The 25,059-nt window shown below is 48.9% G+C and overlaps 1 protein-coding gene across 6 annotated transcripts; it reads left to right on the top strand.

Moving 5' to 3' along the window:
- Positions 1–4,455: 4,455 nt before the first annotated feature.
- Positions 4,456–23,711, top strand: LOC139370115 (carbohydrate sulfotransferase 12-like). 6 transcript variants are annotated; one of them, XM_071109435.1, is made up of 6 exons: positions 4,456–4,511; positions 4,949–5,012; positions 18,896–19,563; positions 20,645–20,785; positions 21,392–21,718; positions 22,285–23,711. In XM_071109435.1, the coding sequence occupies exons 3-6, from the start codon at positions 18,985–18,987 to the stop codon at positions 22,555–22,557; spliced, it is 1,320 nt and encodes a 439-aa protein (XP_070965536.1). In that variant the 5' UTR covers positions 4,456–4,511; positions 4,949–5,012; positions 18,896–18,984; the 3' UTR covers positions 22,558–23,711. The 6 variants fall into 6 exon arrangements, 4 of the variants coding, with proteins under 4 accessions (XP_070965536.1, XP_070965537.1, XP_070965538.1 ...); XR_011627093.1 differs by lacking the exon at positions 4,456–4,511 and having other exon boundaries at positions 4,692–5,012; positions 22,285–23,200; positions 23,293–23,711; XR_011627094.1 differs by lacking the exon at positions 4,456–4,511 and having other exon boundaries at positions 4,881–5,012; positions 22,285–22,650; positions 23,109–23,711.
- The last annotated feature ends 1,348 nt before the right edge of the window (positions 23,712–25,059 follow it).

Consider the following 25,059-nt stretch of genomic DNA (forward strand, 5'->3'; position numbering starts at 1 on the left):
TCATGTGTTGAAAGTGTTTTATATTTTCTCTATGTAGCCAGACGTTCTCATACCAGAGTGACGTAGTGCAGGCAGTGTCTTCAACTAAGGTTCATTAACAGGCAGCGCAACTATGGTGCATAAACTGGTGTCCTGTCTTCACGGTAAATTGTTTGTGTTCCTCATCAATCTTCACACAATACCCCATAATGACAAAGTAAAAATAGATTTAGAAAGCGTCACCTTTTTCATATTAGCTCCCTGTACGTTGAGAACGCTTGCTCTGCGTCTGCGCACTCACTTTTCACTGTCTGTTACTTGATTTGAGTGGTAGTTAAGAGTGTCACGAGGTATTTGGTTCTCTGTCCGTTCTCTTTGCTGTAGCCCGTTGCGTTTTCTTATTGCGGCACGCCCTCGCAATGTCCTATCATCCCACATGCATCACACTTTTCATGTTTGAATTTACAGTCAGACGCTCTGTGTTGGCCTTAGCAACGATAACACTTCCCTTTCTTTGAAACCAGCGCATTTCTATGAATGGTTTATCAGGGCGCAACAGGTTTCTCATTGAGTTGCATGTTTGTCCACCGACAACGCGTATGAGTATGGATTTCTGTTTAGCGGCATCAGTTATTTCATTAGCAGCAAAGAAACGTTACATTATTTCACAGTACTCCTCCCATTCCTGATTTGTAGGATAAACTGGTGGTAGCGAACCTATTGTTGCCAAAGCCATCTTTTCTGATTCTCTCTCCCCGCACACAGTCAATAATTTGTACTACCCGGGAATCCATCCTCCAGAATCTTCCACCGCTCACTTGAGTCTCGCATCCAGCGTCGCGCGCCAAACTCTCCGTTGAATGCGTGGCAAACAAATCCAACGCTGTCCTCCATAGTTATCCTCATCGACAAATGTGTAGTATTTTAGGATGCTACTAAAAGCAAACCCCGTATTGAGTCAATACTGCCATCTATTGGTAAACATAATACGTAACATAAATATACCAGGTTACTACAGTACCAATTTCCAAAACATCGTTTTAGAGAATTTGGCAGTACGTCCAACCAGTCTCACAACGGGCAGACCACTTCTAACCACGCCAGGCCCTCCACATCCGGCTATTTCATCTGTGGGATCGTCTTGAGACCAGCCACCTGGACATCTGATGAAACTGAGGGTTTCTGCACAAACTGTCACACCAGGGGTCTTGACCTGACTGCAGTTTGGCATTGTAACCGATTTCAGTGGGTAAATGCTCCCCTTCGATGGTCACTGCCACTCTGTAGGGCTCTTCACGTATTAATCCTGGTTTCTACTGTACCGGGTAGATGGCAGACGTTGTGTGTTCGAACAGTTTGCTGATGTCAACGTTGTGAACAGAGTGCCCCATGGTGGCGGTGGGGTTAAGGTATAGGCAGGCGTGCGTAAGCTACGGACAACAAACACAATTGGATTTTATTGTTGGCAATTTCAATGCACAGAGATCCTGAGGTCCATTGTCGTGCCATTCATCCGCCGCCATCACCTCATGTTTCAGCATGATAACGCACGGCCCCATGTCGCAATGATCTGAACACAAGTCCTGGAAGCTGAACATGTCCCAGTTATTCCATGGCCTGCAAACTCATCAGACAAGTTACACATTGAGCATGTTTGGGATGCTCTGGATCGACATATATGACAGCGTGTTCCATTTCCCGCCAATATCCAGAAACTTTGCACAGCCAATGAAGAGGAGTGGAACAACATTCCACAATCAACAGCCTGATCAACTCTATGGAAGAAGGGGTCTACTGTTTAGTGTCACAATGCATGAAGCACATGGTGATCACACCAGATAACGACTGGTTTTCTGATCCATGCCCCTACTTTTTTTTTTTTTTTAAGGAATCTGTGACCAACAGAATGCATATCTATATTCCCAGCCCTAAAAATGGTCAAAGACCCCAGCCACCCCAGTCATAGACTGTTCTCTCTACTACCACATGGCAAGCGGTACCGGAGTGCCAAGTCTAGGTCCAAGAGGCTCCTAAGTTTTTACCCCCAGGCCATAAGACTTCTACACCTGTTGTATTGGACTATTTGCATTGTGTGCCCCCCCACCCCTCTTTTACGCTGCTGCTACTCTCTGTTTATCTTATATGCATAGTCACTTTAACTATACATTCATGTACATACTACCTCAATTGGGCCGACCAACCAGTGCTCCCGCACATTGGCTAACCGGGCTATCTGCATTGTGTCCTACCACCCACCAACCCCTCTTTTACGCTACTGCTACTCTCTGTTCATCATATATGCACAGTCACTTTAACCATATCTACATGTACATACTACCTCAATCAGCCTAACTAACCGGTGTCTGTGTATAGCCTTGCTACTCTTATTTTCAAATATCTTTCTACTGTTGTTTTTATTTCTCTACTTACCTACACACACACACACATTTTTTTGCACTATTGGTTAGTCTGTAAGAAAGCATTTCACTGTAAGGTCTACTACACCTGTTGTATTCAGCATTTCACTGTAAGGTCTACTACACCTGTTGTATTCAGCATTTCACTGTAAAGTTTACACCTGTTGTATTCAGCATTTCACTGTAAGGTCTACTACACCTGTTGTATTCAGCATTTCACTGTAAGGTCTACTACACCTGTTGTATTCGGCATTTCACTGTAAGGTTTACACCTGTTGTATTCAGCATTTCACTGTAAGGTTTACACCTGTTGTATTCAGCATTTCACTGTAAGGTCTACTACACCTGTTGTATTCAGCATTTCACTGTAAGGTCTACTACACCTGTTGTATTCAGCATTTCACTGTAAGGTTTACTACACCTGTTGTATTCAGCATTTCACTGTAAGGTCTACTACACCTGTTGTATTCAGCATTTCACTGTAAGGTCTACTACACCTGTTGTATTCAGCATTTCACTGTAAGGTCTACTACACCTGTTGTATTCAGCATTTCACTGTAAGGTTTACTACACCTGTTGTATTCAGCATTTCACTGTAAGGTTTACTACACCTGTTGTATTCAGCATTTCACTGTAAGGTCTACTACACCTGTTGTATTCAGCATTTCACTGTAAGGTCTACTACACCTGTTGTATTCAGCATTTCACTGTGAGGTCTACTACACCTGTTGTATTCAGCATTTCACTGTGAGGTCTACTACACCTGTTGTATTCAGCATTTCACTGTGAGGTCTACTACACCTGTTGTATTCAGCATTTCACTGTAAGGTTTACTACACCTGTTGTATTCAGCATTTCACTGTAAGGTCTACTACACCTGTTGTATTCAGCATTTCACTGTAAGGTCGGCGCACGTGACAAATAAACTTTGATTTGAGTCCTGTGAAATCCATAGATTAGGGCCTAATACATTTATTTCAATTGACTGATTTCCTCATGTGAACTGAAACTCTGTAAAATCGTTGCATTTATATTTTTTGTTCAATGTAGTATCAGGGTGACGGTCACAGTCCGAGACATTCCATTTAGCAATATGTTTCGTTTAGTATGGTATATATTCACTTGTGGATGTCCATCATAATTGATATGTTACAAATTCCACATTTCTTGTGTCTAATGTTAGCTAGGTGGCAAAACGTTAGTTAGGCTAGGTGTTAGGGTTAAGGGTTGGGTTGGGGTTAGGGTTAGTGAGGCTAGGTGTTAGGGTCAAGGTTGGTTAGAAGTTAGGTCAGGGGAAAGGTTAGCTAACATGCTAAGTAGTTACAAAGTAGACAAACCGTAGTAAGTAGCTGCAAAGTTTCTGATTAGCTAAAATACTAACGTTGTCCAGGATGAGACTTGGACATGCAACCTCTGGGTTGCTAGACGTTCACAACCACCCTCCTTTCGTTTCTGCCTTAAGTGACCTTCTGTCTTATCTAACCATATCATACTTACCATATCAATCTATCCTGGATTTACGTTTACTATGTTACCATATCAATCTATCTACGTTTACTATGTTACCATATCAATCTATCTACGTTTACTATGTTACCATATCAATCTATCTACGTTTACTATGTTACCATATCAATCTATCTACGTTTACTATGTTACCATATCAATCTGTCCTGGATTTACGTTTACTATGTTACATCTAGTCTATGAGACCAGTCTGACAGTAACCATCACCCTGTACCTCTAATAAAACATAAACAATCCGTTTTATAGCTGCACATTTACAATACTTTGTGTAAAACTAACAGTGAAATAAGATGCACACTCATCCTCTGGCTTCAGAACAGAAGTCCAAACTCTCGCCGTATGGAAGCTCAATGTCGGGAAACTCATTGTATGGAAGCTCAATGTATGGAAGCTGCGTGGTAAGAAACGGAAGAAAAAAACCATCCCTCAATCAAAACCATGTAACCTATAGCAGAAAGCTTTCGACGCACCCTCTCCTTTCCACACGCCCACCACTTTCCTTTCGACACACCCATTCGCCCACACTCCGGTCGCCATAAGGAGGGTATGGCTAGATGGGATCCAGCTTTCGTCAAATGAATGTCGAAGGTAGATTTTTTGTTGCATTTTTTGCTAACCCTAACCCATTTCCTAACTTTACGTCTTAGTGCTAGAGGCGTCACTACAGACCCTGGTTTGATTCCAGGCCGTATCATAACCGGCTGTAATTGGGAGTCCTATAGGGCGGCGCACAATTGGCCCAGCGTCGTACGGGTTAGGGTTTGGCAGGGGTAGAACGTCATTGCAAATAAGAATTTGTTCTAAACGGACTTGCCTAGTTTAAATAAATGTTAAATAAAATATAACACATAAAATACCCATATTGAGCTGCAGCTACCTTCCCGGGTCTACAATCTATAGACTGCCGAGGTGATAGACGAGATCACAAGAAGTCTCGCGATTGTCTTTGCAGTGCTCGGTCCTCGGGTCCCGTCCCGTTGCTTTGTGTGCTCTACTATGTGCTGCTCTCTCTCCCTCATCTACAGACCAGACTTCACACCCTGTTCCACGTCGAGGGGCCGGTGCGCGACCATGGAAGCGAACAAAGAGGTAAACGAAAAAACCGTTAGTTAAGAAAAATTAAAAATAAACATTTAAAACCGGCCGGATGTTATTGTGAATAGAACAGTTTGTACTTTCAGCGGAGGGGCTTCCTCTTTCTTCTTTCCGGTAACAAATCGACTAAAACAGCTGGTATGTTAGTTAACCGATGTCATTTTACTGTTATTGCCTGCTGTGTGGCCGTTATTTGACATTAATCGGGATTTATAAAATTTGTCTGCGGGGATTGGGGAAATGGGGAATACACAGTGATCTCAACATAGACGTTAAGAGTAAGGGGAGAGAGAAAAGAGAATACGTGTACAGTTGGAAGCGGGAGTTACTGGCTATATCTTGGCAGGACAGGCCCTGGATGATTGCAGGAAACCGCAGTTGAAGGAAGGAGAGAGGAGAGAGAGGGGTAGCCTAAAGAGAGGGAAAGAGAGAGTGATTGTGTTTGAGAGAGAGAGAGAGAGACAGCCTAAAGAGAGAGTGATTGTGTTAGAGAGAGAGAGAGAGAGAGATGCACTGGGCTCACCACATCATTTCAAAGTGGACATGTGGGTAATATTTGGTTGAGACATCGATAATCATGGGACAGTTTAAACAACTGTTTCTTAAACACTGTGGATATAGTGGCTCCATGGAAAACCTTTAGAATTAAACAAAGAACTGAACATTGGATGAATCAGGAAATCCCAGAGGCCATTAAATCAAGACTATAACAGAACCAAAGAGGAAGATGCTTTCACTAGACACATCACCCTAAGGATGTACTGGAGGGTCGGGTCAGGTCCTAGGTTATAACTCCAAGATGGGTGTACTGGAGGGGAGGGGAGGGTCCTAGGTTATTACTCCAAGATGGATGTACTGGAGGGGAGGGTCCTAGGTTATTACTCCAAGATGGATGTACTGGAGAGGAGGGTCCTAGGTTATTACTCCAAGATAGATGTACTGGAGGGGAGGGTCCTAGGTTATTACTCCAAGATGGATGTACTGGAGGGGAGGGTCCTAGGTTATTACTCCAAGATGGATGTACTGGAGAGGAGGGTCCTAGGTTATTACTCCAAGATAGATGTACTGGAGGAGGGGGGGGGGGGGGGGCGCGGTTGTTACTCCAAGATGGATGTACTGGAGGGGAGGGGAGGGTCCTAGGTTATTACTCCAAGAATGATGTACTGGACGGTCCTAGGTTATTACTCTAAGATGGATATACTGGAGGGGAGGGTCCTAGGTTATTACTCTAAGATGGATGTACTGGAGGGGAGGGTCCTAGGTTATTACTCCAAGATGGATGTAGTGGAGGGGATGGTCCTAGGTTATTACTCCAAGATGGATGTACTGGAGGGGAGGGGAGGGGAGGGTCCTAGGTTATTACTCCAAGATGGATGTAGTGGAGGGGAGGGTCCTAGGTTGTTACTCCAAGATGGATGTACTGGAGGGGAGGGTCCTAGGTTATTACTCCAAGATGGATGTACTGGAGAGGAGGGTCCTAGGTTATTACTCCAAGATAGATGTACTGGAGGGGGGGGGGGGGGGGGGGGTCCTAGGTTGTTACTCCAAGATGGATGTACTGGAGGGGAGGGGAGGGTCCTAGGTTATTACTCCAAGATGGATGTACTGGGCGGGAGGGTCCTAGGTTATTACTCTAAGATGGATGTACTGGAGGGGAGGGTCCTAGGTTATTACTCTAAGATGGATGTACTGGACGGGAGGGTCCTAGGTTATTACTCTAAGATGGATGTACTGGAGGGGAGGGTCCTAGGTTATTACTCCAAGATGGATGTACTGGAGGGGAGGGGAGGGTCCTAGGTTATTACTCCAAGATGAATGTACTGGAGGGGAGGGGAGGGTCCTAGGTTATAACTCCAAGATGGATGTACTGGAGGGGAGGGTCCTAGGTTATTACTCCAAGATGAATGTACTGGAGGGGAGGGGAGGGTCCTAGGTTATTACTCCAAGATGGATGTACAAGCGGAAGCCTTTTCCTTTACAGCAGTGTCTCAGGCTGAAGGTGTCAAGAGACTGTCTGAACTAAACTGCTATAAAGCTATAGGTCTCAACATTATCCCTGCCAGGTTTTAAAGAAATTGTGCTCTACCCTGCTCAACATCTCTGTTGAGCAGGGTAGAGTTTCCAGGGATACGAAACATGCTGCAGTGATCCCCTATCCACAAGAAGGGCAGGAAAAGTGCAACTGGAAAAAGTTATTTATGAACAGATAGAGGAATAAAGAGGCTGGGTCTACTGTGGAGACTGGGTCTACTGTGGAGACTGGGTCTACTGTGGAGACTGGGTCTACTGTGGAGACTGGGTCTACTGTGGAGACTGGGTCTACTGTGGAGACTGGGTCTTCTGTGGAGACTGGGTCTACTGTGGAGACTGGGTCTACTGTGGAGACTGGGTCTACTGTGGAGACTGTGGAGACTGGGTCCACTGTGGAGACTGGGTCTACTGTGGAGACTGGGTCTACTGTGGAGACTGGGTCTACTGTGGAGACTGTGTGACTGGGTCTACTGTAGAGGCTGGGTCTACTCTGGAGACTGGGTCTACTCTGGAGACTGGGTCTACTGTGGAGACTGGGTCTACTGTGGAGACTGGGTCTACTGTGGAGACTGGGTCTACTGTGGAGACTGGGTCTACTGTGGAGACTGGGTCCACTGTGGAGACTGGGTCCACTGTGGAGACTGGGTCTACTGTGGAGACTGGGTCTACTGTGGAGACTGGGTCCACTGTGGAGACTGGGTCTACTGTGGAGACTGGGTCTACTGTGGAGACTGGGTCTACTGTGGAGACTGGGTCCACTGTGGAGACTGGGTCTACTGTGGAGACTGGGTCCACTGTGGAGACTGGGTCTACTGTGGAGACTGGGTCCACTGTGGAGACTGGGTCCACTGTGGAGACTGGGTCTACTGTGGAGACTGGGTCTACTGTGGAGACTGGGTCTACTGTGGAGACTGTGGAGACTGGGTCTACTGTAGAGACTGGGTCTACTGTGGAGACTGGGTCTACTGTGGAGACTGGGTCTACTGTGGAGACTGGGTCTACTGTGGAGACTGGGACAATAGAGACTGGGTCTACTGTGGAGACTGGGTCTACTGTGGAGACTGGGTCCACTGTGGAGACTGGGTCTACTGTGGAGACTGGGTCTACTGTGGAGACTGGGTCTACTGTGGAGACTGGGTCCACTGTAGAGACTGGGTCCACTGTGGAGACTGGGTCCACTGTGGAGACTGGGTCTACTGTGGAGACTGGGTCTACTGTGGAGACTGGGTCTACTGTGGAGACTGGGTCTACTGTGGAGACTGGGTCTTCTGTGGAGACTGGGTCCACTGTGGAGACTGGGTCTACTGTGGAGACTGGGTCTACTGTGGAGACTGGGTCCACTGTAGAAACTGGGTCTACTGTGGAGACTGTGTGACTGGGTCTACTGTAGAGGCTGGGTCTACTCTGGAGACTGGGTCTACTCTGGAGACTGGGTCTACTCTGGAGACTGGGTCTACTGTGGAGACTGGGTCTACTGTGGAGACTGGGTCTACTGTGGAGACTGTGGAGACTGGGTCTACTGTAGAGGCTGGGTCTACTGTGGAGACTGGGTCTACTGTGGAGACTGGGTCTACTGTGGAGACTGGGTCTACTGTGGAGACTGGGTCTACTGTGGAGACTGGGACAATAGAGACTGGGTCCACTGTGGAGACTGGGTCCACTGTGGAGACTGGGTCTACTGTAGAGACTGGGTCTACTGTAGAGACTGTGGAGACTGGGTCTACTGTGGAGACTGGGTCTACTGTGGAGACTGGGTCTACTGTAGAGACTGGGTCCACTGTGGAGACTGGGTCCTCTGTGGAGACTGGGTCTACTGTGGAGACTGGGTCCTCTGTGGAGACTGGGTCTACTGTGGAGACTGGGTCTACTGTGGAGACTGGGTCTACTGTAGAGACTGTGGAGACTGGGTCTACTGTGGAGACTGGGTCTACTGTGGAGACTGGGCCTACTGTGGAGACTGGGTCCACTGTGGAGACTGGGTCTACTGTGGAGACTGGGTCTACTGTGGAGACTGGGTCCTCTGTGGAGACTGGGTCCTCTGTGGAGACTGGGTCCTCTGTGGAGACTGGGTCTACTGTGGAGACTGGGTCTACTGTGGAGACTGGGTCTACTGTGGAGACTGGGTCCACTGTGGAGACTGGGTCTACTGTAGAGACTGTGGAGACTGGGTCTACTGTGGAGACTGGGTCTACTGTGGAGACTGGGTCTACTGTGGAGACTGGGTCCACTGTGGAGACTGGGTCTACTATGGAGACTGGGTCTACTGTGGAGACTGGGTCTACTGTAGAGACTGGGTCTACTGTAGAGACTGTGGAGACTGGGTCTACTGTGGAGACTGGGTCTACTGTGGAGACTGGGTCTACTGTGGAGACTGGGTCTACTGTAGAGACTGGTTCCACTGTGGAGACTGGGTCCTCTGTGGAGACTGGGTCTACTGTGGAGACTGGGTCTACTGTGGAGACTGGGTCCTCTGTGGAGACTGGGTCTACTGTGGAGACTGGGTCTACTGTGGAGACTGGGTCTACTGTGGAGACTGGGTCCACTGTGGAGACTGGGTCTACTGTAGAGACTGTGGAGTCTGGGTCTACTGTGGAGACTGGGTCTACTGTGGAGACTGGGTCTACTGTGGAGACTGGGTCCACTGTGGAGACTGGGTCTACTGTGGAGACTGGGTCTACTGTGGAGACTGGGTCTACTGTGGAGACTCGGTCCACTGTGGAGACTGGGTCTACTGTGGAGACAGGGTCTACTGTGGAGACTGGGTCCTCTGTGGAGACTGGGTCTACTGTGGAGACTGGGTCCTCTGTGGAGACTGGGTCTACTGTGGAGACTGGGTCTACTGTGGAGACTGGGTCTACTGTGGAGACTGGGTCCACTGTGGAGACTGGGTCTACTGTAGAGACTGTGGAGACTGGGTCTACTGTGGAGACTGGGTCTACTGTGGAGACTGGGTCTACTGTGGAGACTGGGTCCACTGTGGAGACTGGGTCTACTGTGGAGACTGGGTATACTGTGGAGACTGGGTCTACTGTAGATACTGGGTCTACTGTAGAGACTGTGGAGACTGGGTCTACTGTGGAGACTGGGTCTACTGTGGAGACTGGGTCCACTGTGGAGACTGGGTCCACTGTGGAGACTGGGTCTACTGTGGAGACTGGGTCCACTGTGGAGACTGGGTCTACTGTGGAGACTGGGTCTACTGTGGAGACTGGGTCTACTGTGGAGACTGGGTCTACTGTGGAGACTGTGGAGACTGGGTCTACTGTAGAGACTGGGACTACTGTGGAGACTGGGTCTACTGTGGAGACTGGGTCTACTGTGGAGACTGGGTCTACTGTGGAGACTGGGACAATAGAGACTGGGTCTACTGTGGAGACTGGGTCTACTGTGGAGACTGGGTCCACTGTGGAGACTGGGTCTACTGTGGAGACTGGGTCCACTGTGGAGACTGGGTCCACTGTGGAGACTGGGTCCACTGTGGAGACTGGGTCTACTGTGGAGACTGGGTCCACTGTAGAGACTGGGTCCACTGTGGAGACTGGGTCCACTGTGGAGACTGGGTCTACTGTGGAGACTGGGTCTACTGTGGAGACTGGGTCTTCTGTGGAGACTGGGTCCACTGTGGAGACTGGGTCTACTGTGGAGACTGGGTCCACTGTAGAGACTGGGTCTACTGTGGAGACTGTGTGACTGGGTCTACTGTAGAGGCTGGGTCTACTCTGGAGACTGGGTCTACTCTGGAGACTGGGTCTACTCTGGAGACTGGGTCTACTGTGGAGACTGGGTCTACTGTGGAGACTGGGTCTACTGTGGAGACTGTGGAGACTGGGTCTACTGTAGAGGCTGGGTCTACTGTGGAGACTGGGTCTACTGTGGAGACTGGGTCTACTGTGGAGACTGGGTCTACTGTGGAGACTGGGTCTACTGTGGAGACTGGGACAATAGAGACTGGGTCCACTGTGGAGACTGGGTCCACTGTGGAGACTGGGTCTACTGTAGAGACTGGGTCTACTGTAGAGACTGTGGAGACTGGGTCTACTGTGGAGACTGGGTCTACTGTGGAGACTGGGTCTACTGTGGAGACTGGGTCCACTGTGGAGACTGGGTCCTCTGTGGAGACTGGGTCTACTGTGGAGACTGGGTCCTCTGTGGAGACTGGGTCTACTGTGGAGACTGGGTCTACTGTGGAGACTGGGTCTACTGTGGAGACTGGGTCCACTGTGGAGACTGGGTCTACTGTAGAGACTGTGGAGACTGGGTCTACTGTGGAGACTGGGTCTACTGTGGAGACTGGGCCTACTGTGGAGACTGGGTCCACTGAGGAGACTGGGTCTACTGTGGAGACTGGGTCTACTGTGGAGACTGGGTCCTCTGTGGAGACTGGGTCTACTGTGGAGACTGGGTCCTCTGTGGAGACTGGGTCTACTGTGGAGACTGGGTCTACTGTGGACACTGGGTCTACTGTGGAGACTGGGTCCACTGTGGAGACTGGGTCTACTGTAGAGACTGTGTCTACTGTGGAGACTGGGTCTACTGTGGAGACTGTGGAGACTGGGTCCTCTGTGGAGACTGGGTCTACTGTGGAGACTGGGTCTACTGTGGAGACTGGGTCTACTGTGGAGACTGGGTCCACTGTGGAGACTGGGTCTACTGTGGAGACTGGGTCTACTGTGGAGACTGGGTCTACTGTGGAGACTGTGGAGACTGGGTCTACTGTGGAGACTGGGTCTACTGTGGAGACTGGGTCTACTGTGGAGACTGGGTCCACTGTGGAGACTGGGTCCTCTGTGGAGACTGGGTCTACTGTGGAGACTGGGTCTACTGTGGAGACTGGGTCTACTGTGGAGACTGGGTCCTCTGTGGAGACTGGGTCTACTGTGGAGACTGGGTCTACTGTGGAGACTGGGTCTACTGTGGAGACTGGGTCCACTGTGGAGACTGGGGAGACTGGGTCTACTGTGGAGACTGGGTCTACTGTGGAGACTGGGTCTACTGTGGAGACTGGGTCCACTGTGGAGACTGGGTCTACTGTGGAGACTGGGTCTACTGTGGAGACTGGGTCCTCTGTGGAGACTGGGTCCTCTGTGGAGACTGGGTCTACTGTGGAGACTGGGTCTACTGTGGAGACTGGGTCTACTGTGGAGACTGGGTCCACTGTGGAGACTGGGTCTACTGTAGAGACTGTGGAGACTGGGTCTACTGTGGAGACTGGGTCTACTGTGGAGACTGGGTCTACTGTGGAGACTGGGTCCACTGTGGAGACTGGGTCTACTGTGGAGACTGGGTATACTGTGGAGACTGGGTCTACTGTAGAGACTGGGTCTACTGTGGAGACTGGGTCTACTGTGGAGACTGGGTCTACTGTGGAGACTGGGTCTACTGTAGAGACTGGGTCCACTGTGGAGACTGGGTCCTCTGTGGAGACTGGGTCTACTGTGGAGACTGGGTCCTCTGTGGAGACTGGGTCTACTGTAGAGACTGTGGAGACTGGGTCTACTGTGGAGACTGGGTCTACTGTGGAGACTGGGTCTAATGTGGAGACTGGGTCTACTGTGGAGACTGGGTCCACTGTGGAGACTGGGTCCTCTGTGGAGACTGGGTCTACTGTGGAGACTGGGTCCTCTGTGGAGACTGGGTCTACTGTGGAGACTGGGTCTACTGTGGAGACTGGGTCTACTGTGGAGACTGGGTCCACTGTGGAGACTGGGTCTACTGTAGAGACTGTGGAGACTGGGTCTACTGTGGAGACTGGGTCTACTGTGGAGACTGGGTCTACTGTGGAGACTGGGTCTACTGTGGAGACTGGGTCCACTGTGGAGACTGGGTCTACTGTGGAGACTGGGACAATAGAGACTGGGTCCACTGTGGAGACTGGGTCCACTGTGGAGACTGGGTCTACTGTAGAGACTGTGGAGACTGGGTCTACTGTGGAGACTGGGTCTACTGTGGAGACTGGGTCTACTGTGGAGACTGGGTCTACTGTAGAGACTGGGTCCACTGTGGAGACTGGGTCCTCTGTGGAGACTGGGTCTACTGTGGAGACTGGGTCCTCTGTGGAGACTGGGTCTACTGTGGAGACTGGGTCTACTGTGGAGACTGGGTCTACTGTGGAGACTGGGTCCACTGTGGAGACTGGGTCCACTGTGGAGACTGGGTCTACTGTAGAGACTGTGGAGACTGGGTCTACTGTGGAGACTGGGTCTACTGTGGAGACTGGGTCTACTGTGGAGACTGGGTCTACTGTGGAGACTGGGTCTACTGTGGAGACTGTGGAGACTGGGTCTACTGTAGAGACTGTGGAGACTGGGTCTACTGTGGAGACTGGGTCTACTGTGGAGACTGGGTCTACTGTGGAGACTGGGTCCACTGTAGAGACTGGGTCCACTGTGGAGACTGGGTCTACTGTGGAGACTGGGTCCACTGTGGAGACTGGGTCCACTGTAGAGACTGGGTCTACTGTGGACCTGTATTAGGACCTGTATTGGGACCTGTATTGGGACCTGTATTAGGACCTGTATTGGGACCTGTATTGGGACCTGTGGTGAGACCTGTATTTGGACCTGTATTAGGACCTGTGGTGGGACCTGTATTAGGACCTATATTGGGACCTGTGGTGGGACCTGTATTTGGACTTGTATTTGGACCTGTATTAGGACCTGTATTAGGACCTGTATTGGGACCTGTATTGGGACCTGTGGTGGGACCTGTGGTGGGACCTGTATTGGGACCTGTATTGGGACCTGTATTAGGACCTGTATTAGGACCTGTATTAGGACAAAGTTTTGTGACGTTTTGATCTCCGGGCAGGTTTTTGGGGGCTGTTCACGCACACAGAATGTTTTATTGAGGCAAGTTGAGGTTCGGTAGCCGATGTCTATGCCCCTTCGTCCGTCATTGGTCAAGAGTTCTACTCCTAGTAGGATTGGGAACTATGGACGTGATTCTTCAATTAAGTGTTTGTTGTTATTCAACAAGAGACGTCTAGTTTTCATGCAAGTTCACTTTAGAATTACTGCCCCAATTGTAGATGTAAAAATGCACGACTAAGACCTTGTAAAAAAAACATCAAAATTATTTTCAGATTTCTTGATTTATCTTAGATTAATTCTGACTATTTTAAGAAAGTGTTACTGGCTGTGTTGTCTCAAGAGGGACAAACAGTAATATTGCTGCTTTTTTTTGTTCTCGTTTATTTTAAGCAAAGTTCTTTTGAAGGAGTATGCAAGCACAGACATTCACTTTCGCATAGAGTTCTACTAGGAGCAGTGAGAACCCAGTCTGAGTGTTTTGCTGCTGGGGGGAGATGTTCTACTAGGAGCAGTGAGAACCCAGTCTGAGTGTTTTGCTGCTGGGGGGAGATGTTCTACTAGGAGCAGTGAGAACCCAGTCTGAGTGTTTTGCTGCTGGGGGGAGATGTTCTACTAGGAGCAGTGAGAACCCAGTCTGAGTGTTCTGCTGCTGGGGGGAGATGTTCTACTAGGAGCAGTGAGAACCCAGTCTGAGTGTTCTGCTGCTGGGGGGAGATGTTCTACTAGGAGCAGTGAGAACCCAGTCTGAGTGTTCTGCTGGGGGGAGATGCTCTACTAGGAGCAGTAAGAACCCAGTCTGAGTGTTCTGCTGGGGGGGGGGGGGAGATGCTCTACTAGGAGCAGTAAAAAACCAGTCTGAGTGTTCTGCTGCTGGGGGGAGGGGGGGGGGAGATGCTCTAGTAGGAGCAGTGAGAACCCAGTCTGAGTGTTCTGCTGCTGGGGGGGAGATGCTCTATTAGGAGCAGTAAGAACCCAGTCTGAGTGTTCTGCTGCTGGGGGGAGGGGGGGGGGGAGATGCTCTATTAGGAGCAGTGAGAACCCAGTCTGAGTGTTCTGCTGCTGGGGGGGAGATGCTCTATTAGGAGCAGTAAGAACCCAGTCTGAGTGTTCTGCTGCTGGGGGGGAGATGTTCTACTAGGAGCAGTAAGAACCCAGTCTGGGTGTTCTGCTGGGGGGGTGGGGGGGTGGGGGGGGGGGGATGCTCTAGGGGAAACACTTCCTGGTTCCTGGTTCTTCTCCAATATTTGGAACCAAGTACTGATCACCACAACCCACAAAAGTGGATACAGCAACCCTGGGAAAACCCTTTGCATTAACAGCAGACTTGCACATTTCCTCAGTCAAAACAATGTACTGAGCAAACGTCAAATTTCCCTTTTTACCAAATTGCCGTACGACAGACCACGTATTCACCCTGCACACCCTAATTGTCAAACAAACAAAAACAAAGTCTCATGTTTTGTTGTTTTCAAAAAAACGTTTGACTCAATTTGGCATGAGGGTCTGCTATACAAAAAGGATGGAAAGTGGTGTTTGAGGGGAAAAACGTACGACTTTATAAAATCCTCTGTGTAACAGCATAAAACATCAAATAATACAGAGCAGAAATAGACCGATACCCGCTAATGATCAAAATCCAGAAAAGAGTAATTCAATTCTACAACCACCTATAAAAGGAAGCGATTCCCAAACCTTCAATAACAAAGCTATCACCTACAGAGAGATGAACCTGGAGAAGAGTCCCTTAAGCAAGCTGGTCCTGGAGCTCTGTTCACAAACACAAACAGACCTCACAGAGCCCCAGGACAGCAGCACAATTAGACCCAACCGAATCATGAGAAAATCAAAAGATAATTATTTGACAAATTGGAAAGAAAAATCAGAGCAAACTGGAATGCTATTTGGCCCTAAACAGAGAGTACACAGTGGCAGAATACCTGACCACTGTGACTTACCCAAACGTATGGAAAGCTCTGACTATGTACAGACTCAGTGAGCATAGCCTTGAGAGAGAGAGCGAGAGAGGGGTGGGTCAGTGAATGGTTACATTGTGTTCAACAGGAGCTGTATACTCTGTCTACTGTATAAATTAATGTTGTTTGTAGAGTGTGTGTGGTTGGGTGGGTGGGAGAGGCGAAGGAGTATTTCAGTAGTTGGTGGTGATGGAGGTAAAACAGTCAGACATTATTCACCCTATAGCACATAACCCAACATGTTCAGGTGGACTAGAACCCAACATGTTCAGGTGGACTAGAACCCAACATGTTCAGGTGGACTAGAACCCAACATGTTCAGGCAGACTAGAACCCAACATGTTCAGGTGGACTAGAACCCAACATGTTCAGGTGGACTAGAACCCAACATGTTCAGGTGGACTAGAACCCAACATGTTCAGGCAGACTAGAACCCAACATGTTCAGGCAGACTAGAACCCAACATGTTCAGGCAGACTAGAACCCAACATGTTCAGACAGACTAGAACCCAACATGTTCAGGTGGACTAGAACCCAACATGTTCAGGCAGACTAGAACCCAACATGTTCAGGTGGACTAGAACCCAACATGTTCAGGCAGACTAGAACCCAACATGTTCAGGTGGACTAGAACCCAACATGTTCAGGTGGACTAGAACCCAACATGTTCAGGTGGACTAGAACCCAACATGTTCAGGCAGACTAGAACCCAACATGTTCAGGCAGACTAGAACCCAACATGTTCAGGTGGACTAGAGCCCAACATGTTCAGGCAGACTAGAACTCAACATGTTCAGGTGGACTAGAGCCCAACATGTCCAGACAGACTAGAACCCAACATGTTCAGGTGGACTAGAACCCAACATGTTCAGGCAGACTAGAACCCAACATGTTCAGGCAGACTAGAACCCAACATGTTCAGGCAGACTAGAACCCAACATGTTCAGGTGGACTAGAACCCAACATGTTCAGGTGGACTAGAACCCAACATGTTCAGACAGACTAGAACCCAACATGTTCAGGTGGACTAGAACTCAACATGTTCAGGTGGACTAGAACCCAACATGTTCAGACAGACTAGAACCCAACATGTTCAGGCGGACTAACCTGTCTGTCGGCTATGTCTGTCTCTCACTGTCTGTCGGTATGTCCGTCTGTCTGTCTGTCATCTATGTCTGTCTGTCTGCCTACAGCGTGGAATAATATTTCAGATTGAGCTATGAGCTGAATTTTTACTAAATATTTTATATACGATGTTATTTATTCTTATGGTATTATACAATTTGTCTATCTAAATTATTTATTTCATAGCCGTATTAAAATATATTAAAACATGATTTCATATTATAAGTCTGTTTTTAAATGACCTAACTTGACAAAGCTTCTCCTTGCTGCCTGGTATTTTTGGCAGGCTGACTGGTGGTAGCTATTAAAGCACTGTATTTATGTCCTGTGGGTTTGAAATAGCACATAGAGAGAGAGAGAGAGAGAGAGAACAGCTGAACAGCAGAACCCGAGACAGAGCTGCATTTCCTTTCAAAGTATATATATAAAAAAAAATATGAAAAAATCCCCAATTTTGAAACCCATATTCAAGGTTTCAAAGACCTGCCTGATGAGAATAGGCTACTCGTCCTGTTGGGGGAGAACAGAGAGCTGTCTGCCATACATTGCTGTCTGCCATGAAATGAGGGACACTGTCTGATAGACCATGTCCTTTATTTCATTGTCATTGTCCGTTGTATGGTTATTTTGACCCGTATGTATACAGGGCACATTTGAAAAAGAGACCTAGGGCTCAGTATGTCTTCCCTGTTAAAATAAAAATAAAATTAGGCCCTGTGAGTGTTTAAAATAGATCTCTCCCCTGAGGAGACACACAGAGAGAGACACAGAGAGAGCGAGAGAGAATGTTAACACATGTTTCCCATGCCATAAAATCCCCTTGAATTGAAATGAATTGAGAAAGAGAAAGAGAGAGACGGAGAGAGAGAGAGAGAGTCAGAGAGAGAGAGGTCAGAGAGGGTTGGTTGAGTTCAGGTTTCTTCACAGCAGCCTGTGAGTTTAACACCCTGGTCCTATCCACTGCTGTTCCCACGGACCATTTCTGATATCCACATTAATCAACCATAGTAGGGCTGACTCTCTGGCCTTCTCTCTTCCTGTGTGTCCTGGAGAGCTACACTCCTGTAGGTTTGAGCAGGGCTGCCCAACCCTGTTCCTGGAGAGCTACCCTCCTGTAGGTTTGAGCAGGGCTGCCCAACCCTGTTCCTGGAGAGCTACCCTCCTGTAGGTTTGAGACTTCAGGTAGGCCTCAGGTAGACTTCAGGTAGGCCTCAGGTAGACTTCAGGTAGGCCTCAGGTAGACCTCAGGTAGGCCTCAGGTAGACAGGTAGGCCTCAGGTAGACCTCAGGTAGGCTTCAGGTAGGCCTCAGGTAGACCTCAGGTAGACCTCAGGTAGGCTTCAGGTAGGCCTCAGGTAGGCCTCAGGTAGGCCTCAGGTAGGCCTCAGGTAGACCTCAGGTAGACCTCAGGTTGGCCTCAGGTTGGCCTCAGGTAGGCCTCAGTTATGGTGGTACCATACGGTTTTTGAACTAAGAAATCTACTCGGCTGCTATATTGTATCATTTAAATCCCAGCAGTTTTGCTTTGACCATGGAGGGACTCTGTAGCCTATGAAATGACCTGTGTTTGAAAACGTGGAGCCTCTGGCAAATAAGTTTTGGATTCCTTGTTTTATGGTTGCTTTGGCAGCTCGTCTGATGGCGGCATCACATACCTGTATACAGCCTCAAGGCAAGTTTTGAATTGGATTACGAATTAATATGTACAGGTATATATTTATACATGGGCTAGGAGTTTTTCCTGATCAGGTCACTAACCACTAACTCTACCACGTGTTTGATCAGATCACTAACTCTACCACGTGTTCGATCAGATCACTAACCACCAACTCTACCACGTGTTCGATCAGATCACTAACCACTAACTCTACCAGGTGTTTAGACACAGTTTATGTGTGTTGTTGTGACTCCTGGATTCTTTTCACCTGTTGTCTCTCAGGTGTTGTCGTCGGCAACCAGGAAGTGTTTCCCTTAGTGACCGTCGGGCCATGGAGCTGAGATAACTCCGCCCCCTCTGCTGTGGTAACCATGGGAACGTCCCGATGCTTCCGTCTGGCGTTCCTGCTGGGGTCTGTGTTAATGGTCCTGCTCATCATCCTCTATTGGGACGACGTGGGAGCGCTCAATCTCTACCCCCACGACCCTCATGACCTTTACCCCCATGACCCTCACCCCCACCCCACCTCACCCAGCTCCCCCACACCCACCAAACCCCCACCCAGGGACACAGAGGAGCAAGCGACCCACAAACCCCCCAGAACCACAGAGCCTGACCGGCCTGGAGAGGGGAGGAGGGCGACCCCCAAACCCCCAGGGGTGGAACACCCCCTCCCCCAAGTAACAGACTCCTCAGAGCTGGAGGGGAGGTGGAGAGGAAGGGAAGGGAAGCGAGAAGAGGAGAGAGTGAGGCAGGCGGAGGAAGAGAAAAGAGAGGAGGAGGGGAGGAGACAGGAGGAGAGGAGGAGGCGGATCAGTCATATGTGTTCTGGGAACGGAACATTAGAATTCCCAGGAAAATTCCGGACGTTTGACCAGATTCCCAACCGGGAGTTAAACCACCTGATCGTAGACGACAGACATGAGATCATCTACTGCTATGTTCCCAAGGTAGGGAGGGGAAGAGGACTGTCCGCCCCTCAGAGCCTGGTTCCTCTCTGGGTTTCTTCCTAGGTTCCTGCCTTCTAGGGAGTTTTTCCTAGACACTGTGCTTCTGCATCTGCATTGCTTGCTGTTTGGAGTGATAGGCTGTCTGTCTGTAAAGCACTATGTGACAACTGTTGATATAAAAAAAGATTTGATCCTCCAACCCTTCGCCTCCCATCCTCTTCCTCCTCCTACCCGTTCACCTCCCATCCTCTTCCTCCTCCTACCCCTTCGCCTCCCATCCTCTTCCTCCTCCTACCCGTTCACCTCCCATCCCCTTCCTCCTCTTCCTTCTCCTACCCCTTCGCCTCCTATCCTCTTCCTCTTCCTCCTCCTACCCCTTTGCCTCCCATCCTCTTCCTCCTCCTACCCCCTCGCCTCCCATCCTCTTCCTCCCAACCCTTCGCCTCCCATCCTCCTCCTACCCCTTCGCCTCCCATCCTCGTCCTCCTCCTCCTCCTACCCCTTCGCCTCCTATCCTCTTCCTCTTCCTCCTCCTACCCCTTTGCCTCTCATCCTCTTCCTCCTCCTACCCCCTCGCCTCCCATCCTCTTCCTCCTACCCCTTCGCCTCCCATCCTCTTCCTCCCAATCCTTCGCCTCCTATCCTCCTCCTCCTACCCCTTCGCCTCACATCCTCGTCCTCCTCCTCCTACCCCTTCGCCTCCTATCCTCCTCCTACCCCTTCGCCTCCCATCCTCGTCCTCCCAACCCTTCACCTCCCATCCTCTTCCTCCCAATCCTTCGCCTCCTATCCTCCTCCTCCTACCCCTTCACCTCCCATCCTCGTCCTCCTCCTAACCCTTCGCCTCCCATCCTCGTCCTCCTACCCCTTCACCTCCCATCCTCTTCCTCCTCCTACCCCGTCGCCTCCCACCCATCCTCGTCCTCCTACCCCTTCGCCTCCCATCCTCCTCCTACCCCGTCGCTTCCCATCCTCCTCCTCCTCTCCTTCTCTCCTCCCTCCTCACCTCCTTTCCTCCCCCCTCCTCTCCTTCTCTCCTCCACCTCCTCTCCTCCACCTCCTCTCCTCCTCCTCTCTCTAGGTAGCATGTACCAACTGGAAGCGTGTAATGGTGGTTCTCTCTGAGGGTCTGCTGGCTCCGGATGGACAACCTTACCGCGACCCCCAGGCCCTGCCCCCTGACCTCATACACAACTCCTCCCTGCACCTCACCTTCTCCAAGGTCTGGATACTGTGTGTATACTGTCTGTATACTGTGTGTATACTGTCTGTATACTGTGTGTATACTGTCTGTATACTGTCTGTATACTGTGTGTATACTGTCTGTATGCTCTGTGTATACTGTCTGTATGCTGTGTGTATACTGTGTGTATACTGTCTGTATACTGTGTGTATACTGTGTGTATACTGTCTGTATACTGTGTGTATACTGTGTGTATACTGTCTGTATACTGTGTGTATACTGTGTGTATACTGTGTGTATACTGTCTGTATACTGTGTGTGTACTGTGTGTATACTGTGTGTATACTGTGTGTGTACTGTCTGTATACTGTCTGTATACTGTCCAGACATACTGTCCAGGCTGTCTGTATACGGTGTGTATACTGTGTGTATACTGTGTGTATACTGTGTGTGTACTGTCTGTAAACTGTCTGTATACTGTGTGTATACTGTGTGTATACTGTCTGTATACTGTGTGTATACTGTGTATACTGTGTGTGTGAACAATAGTGACGCGTCATCCAACTTCTTTATCCCCTTCTCTTCACTCTATCCATCCTCATCCCCTCCCTCCTCCTCCTCCTCCTCCTCCTCTTCCTCCTATAGTTCTGGCGTAGGTATGGCCGTCTCTCCCGTCACCTGATGAGGGTGAAACTGCAGAGTTACACCAAGTTCCTGTTTGTCCGCGACCCCTTCGTCCGACTCATCTCCGCCTTCCGGAACAAGTTCCAACAGCCCAACGAAGACTTCTACCGCCAGTTTGGCTCGGTCATGCTACGTCGTTATGGAAACGAAAACGGGACCTCCAGGGTTCCGGAGTCAGCGGCGGAGGCGTTCGAGGCGGGGATCCAGCCGTCGTTCTCGGAGTTCGTCCGGTATCTCCTCGACCCCCAGACGGAGCAGGAGCAGCCATTCAACGAACACTGGCGCCAGGTGGGTGTGTGCGTGTCTGTGTGTGAGGGTGTGTGTGTGTGTGTGTGTGTGTGTGTGTGTGTGTGTGTGTGTGTGTGTGTGTGAGTGTGTGTGTGGGTGTGTGTGTGTGTGTGTCCGTGTGTGAGGGTGTGTGTGTGTGAGGGTGTGTGTGTGTGAGTGTGTGTGTGAGGGTGTTTGTGAGTGTGTGTGTGTGTGTGTGAGGGTGGGTGTGTGTGTGTGTGTGTGTGTGGGTGTGTGTGAGTGTGAGTGTGTGGGTGTGTGTGAGTGTATGGGTGTGTGTGAGTGTGTGTGTGTGAGGGTGTGTGTGTGTGTGAGGGTGTGTGTGTGTGTGTGTCTGTGTGTGAGGGTGTGTATGTGTGAGGGTGTGTGTGTGCGTGTGTGTGTGTGTGTGTGTGCGCGTGTGTGTGCGTTGTGTGTGTGTTTCTGTGTGTGTGCGTGTGTATGTGTGTGTGCGTCTGTGTGTGTGTGTGCGTGCGTGTGTGTGTGTCTGCGTGTGTCTGTGTGTGCGTGCGTGTGTGTGATCTCAACTCAACTGTACTCAATTAACTTCTTCTCCTCCTCTCCAGGTGTATCGGCTCTGTCACCCCTGTCAGATCCACTATGATTTCATCGGCACGCTGGAAAACCTGGAGGACGACTCGGATCAGCTGCTCCGGATCCTGGGCCTGGAAGACCAGATAAAGTTCCCGCCTAGCAACCGGAACCGCACGGCGGCCAGCTGGGAACGCGATTGGTTCGCTGAGGTTCCGGCCGAGTTGAGGAGGAAGCTGTACAGTTTGTATGAGCCAGACTTTGAGCTGTTTGGGTATCCTAAACCAGAGAGCCTGCTCCATCACTGATAGGCTGTTTGGGTATCCTAAACCAGAGAGCCTGCTCCATCACTGATAGGCTGTTTGGGTATTCTAAACCAGAGTCTGCTCCATCACTGATAGGCTGTTTGGGTATTCTAAACCAGAGTCTGCTCCATCACTGATAGGCTGTTTGGGTATCCTAAACCAGAGAGTCTGCTCCATCACTGATAGGCTGTTTGGGTATCCTAAACCAGAGAGCCTGCTCCATCACTGATAGGCTGTTTGGGTATTCTAAACCAGAGAGTCTGCTCCATCACTGATAGGCTGTTTGGGTATTCTAAACCAGAGAGCCTGCTCCATCACTGATAGGCTGTTTGGGTATTCTAAACCAGAGAGTCTGCTCCATCACTGATAGGCTGTTTGGGTATTCTAAACCAGAGAGTCTGCTCCATCACTGATAGGCTGTTTGGGTATTCTAAACCAGAGAGTCTGCTCCATCACTGATAGGCTGTTTGGGTATTCTAAACCAGAGAGTCTGCTCCATCACTGATAGGCTGTTTGGGTATTCTAAACCAGAGAGTCTGCTCCATCACTGATAGGCTGTTTGGGTATTCTAAACCAGAGAGCCTGCTCCATCACTGATAGGCTGTTTGGGTATTCTAAACCAGAGAGTCTGCTCCATCACTGATAGGCTGTTTGGGTATTCTAAACCAGAGAGCCTGCTCCATCACTGATAGGCTGTTTGGGTATCCTAAACCAGAGAGTCTGCTCCATCACTGATAGGCTGTTTGGGTATTCTAAACCAGAGAGTCTGCTCCATCACTGATAGGCTGTTTGGGTATTCTAAACCAGAGAGCCTGCTCCATCACTGATAGGCTGTTTGGGTATTCTAAACCAGAGAGCCTGCTCCATCACTGATAGGCTGTTTGGGTATTCTAAACCACAGAGCCTGCTCCATCACTTGATGCCTTACACATGTGGCTGAGAGCCGTGGATTTGAACCCTGTATACATGCAAGTCCGCCGCAAGGCTGTGCTGTTAGCCCACTGAGCTAAAGCCTAGGCATTAACTTGGGGAGCTAACGCAACCCTCTAGCTCTCCACGATCAGGAGAGAAGAACCATTTAAGTGTTTTTTTTTCTAAAGGGAATAGTGCTGTAAAAAAAAAAACGTTTTTAAATAAAACATTTTTGGGGAAATAAATTACTTAGTCATTTGTGTGTTTTGTCCCACTTTCACACAGAATTCAGTTGTAACATCATTATTATCATTATTATCATTATTATCATTATTATTTCTTACTGAAGGTCATATTTTTTATTTAACGAGGCAAGTCAGTTCAGAACAAATTCTTATTTACAGTGACGGCCTACCCCGGGCCAAACCCGGGCGGCCCCGGGCCAAACCTGGACGACGCTGGGCAAAACCCGGGTGGCCCCGGGCCAAACCCGGGCGGCCCCGGGCCAAACCCGGACGACGATGGGCCAATTGTGCGCCGCCCTATGGGACTTCCAATCACAGCCGGATGTGATACAGCCTGGATTCGAGCCAGGGACTGTAGTGACGCCTCTTGCACTGAGATGCAGTGCCTCAGACCGCTGTGCCGCTCGGGAGCCGAGACATGTTTCAGATACACTGGACCAAATGTTTAATAATGTATCAGTCATGTCTGCCTCTTTAAAATGAATGAATTTATTAGGAAACACCATGTCTGCATCACTCTGTAAAATGAATGAATTTATTAGGAAACACCATGTCTGCCTCTTTAAAATGAATGGATTTATTAGGAAACACCATGTCTGCCTCTTTAAAATGAATGGATTTATCAGGAAACACCATGTCTGTCTCTTTAAAATGAATGGATTTATTAGGAAACACCATGTCTGTCTCTTTAAAATGAATGGATTTATTAGGAAACACCATGTCTGTCTCTTTAAAATGAATGGATTTATTAGGAAACACCATGTCTGCCTCTTTAAAATGAATGGATTTATTAGGAAACACCATGTCTGCCTCACCATCACTCTTTAAAATGAATGGATTTATTAGGAAACACCATGTCTGCCTCTTTAAAATGAATGGATTTATTAGGAAACACCATGTCTGCCTCTTTAAAATGAATGGATTTATAAGGAAACACCATGTCTGCCTCTTTAAAATGAATGGATTTATTAGGAAACACCATGTCTGCCTCTAAAATGAATGGATTTATTAGGAAACACCATGTCTGCCTCTTTAAAATGAATGGATTTATTAGGAAACACCATGTCTGCCTCTTTAAAATGAATGGATTTATTAGTTCAAATTGAATACATTTTGTTGACGTGTTTGGACTGCATATTTGCTTGTTTTTAAATAGGTTAAACCAATGTATTATTTGTGTGTGTGTGTGTGTGTGTGTGTATTTTCGGTCGGTGATGCTGCTGTGGGACATGCAGTATAAAAACCATTGGACAGTACCAAAGATTGTCTATTACATTGACAAGATATTCGAGTGACCGATCTAACAATGGAAATATATGTCCTCCAAAATGGAGGAGGGAGATTCCTA

Source organism: Oncorhynchus clarkii, chromosome 17 (assembly GCF_045791955.1).
Source record: "Oncorhynchus clarkii lewisi isolate Uvic-CL-2024 chromosome 17, UVic_Ocla_1.0, whole genome shotgun sequence".
Taxonomy (NCBI): domain Eukaryota; kingdom Metazoa; phylum Chordata; class Actinopteri; order Salmoniformes; family Salmonidae; genus Oncorhynchus; species Oncorhynchus clarkii.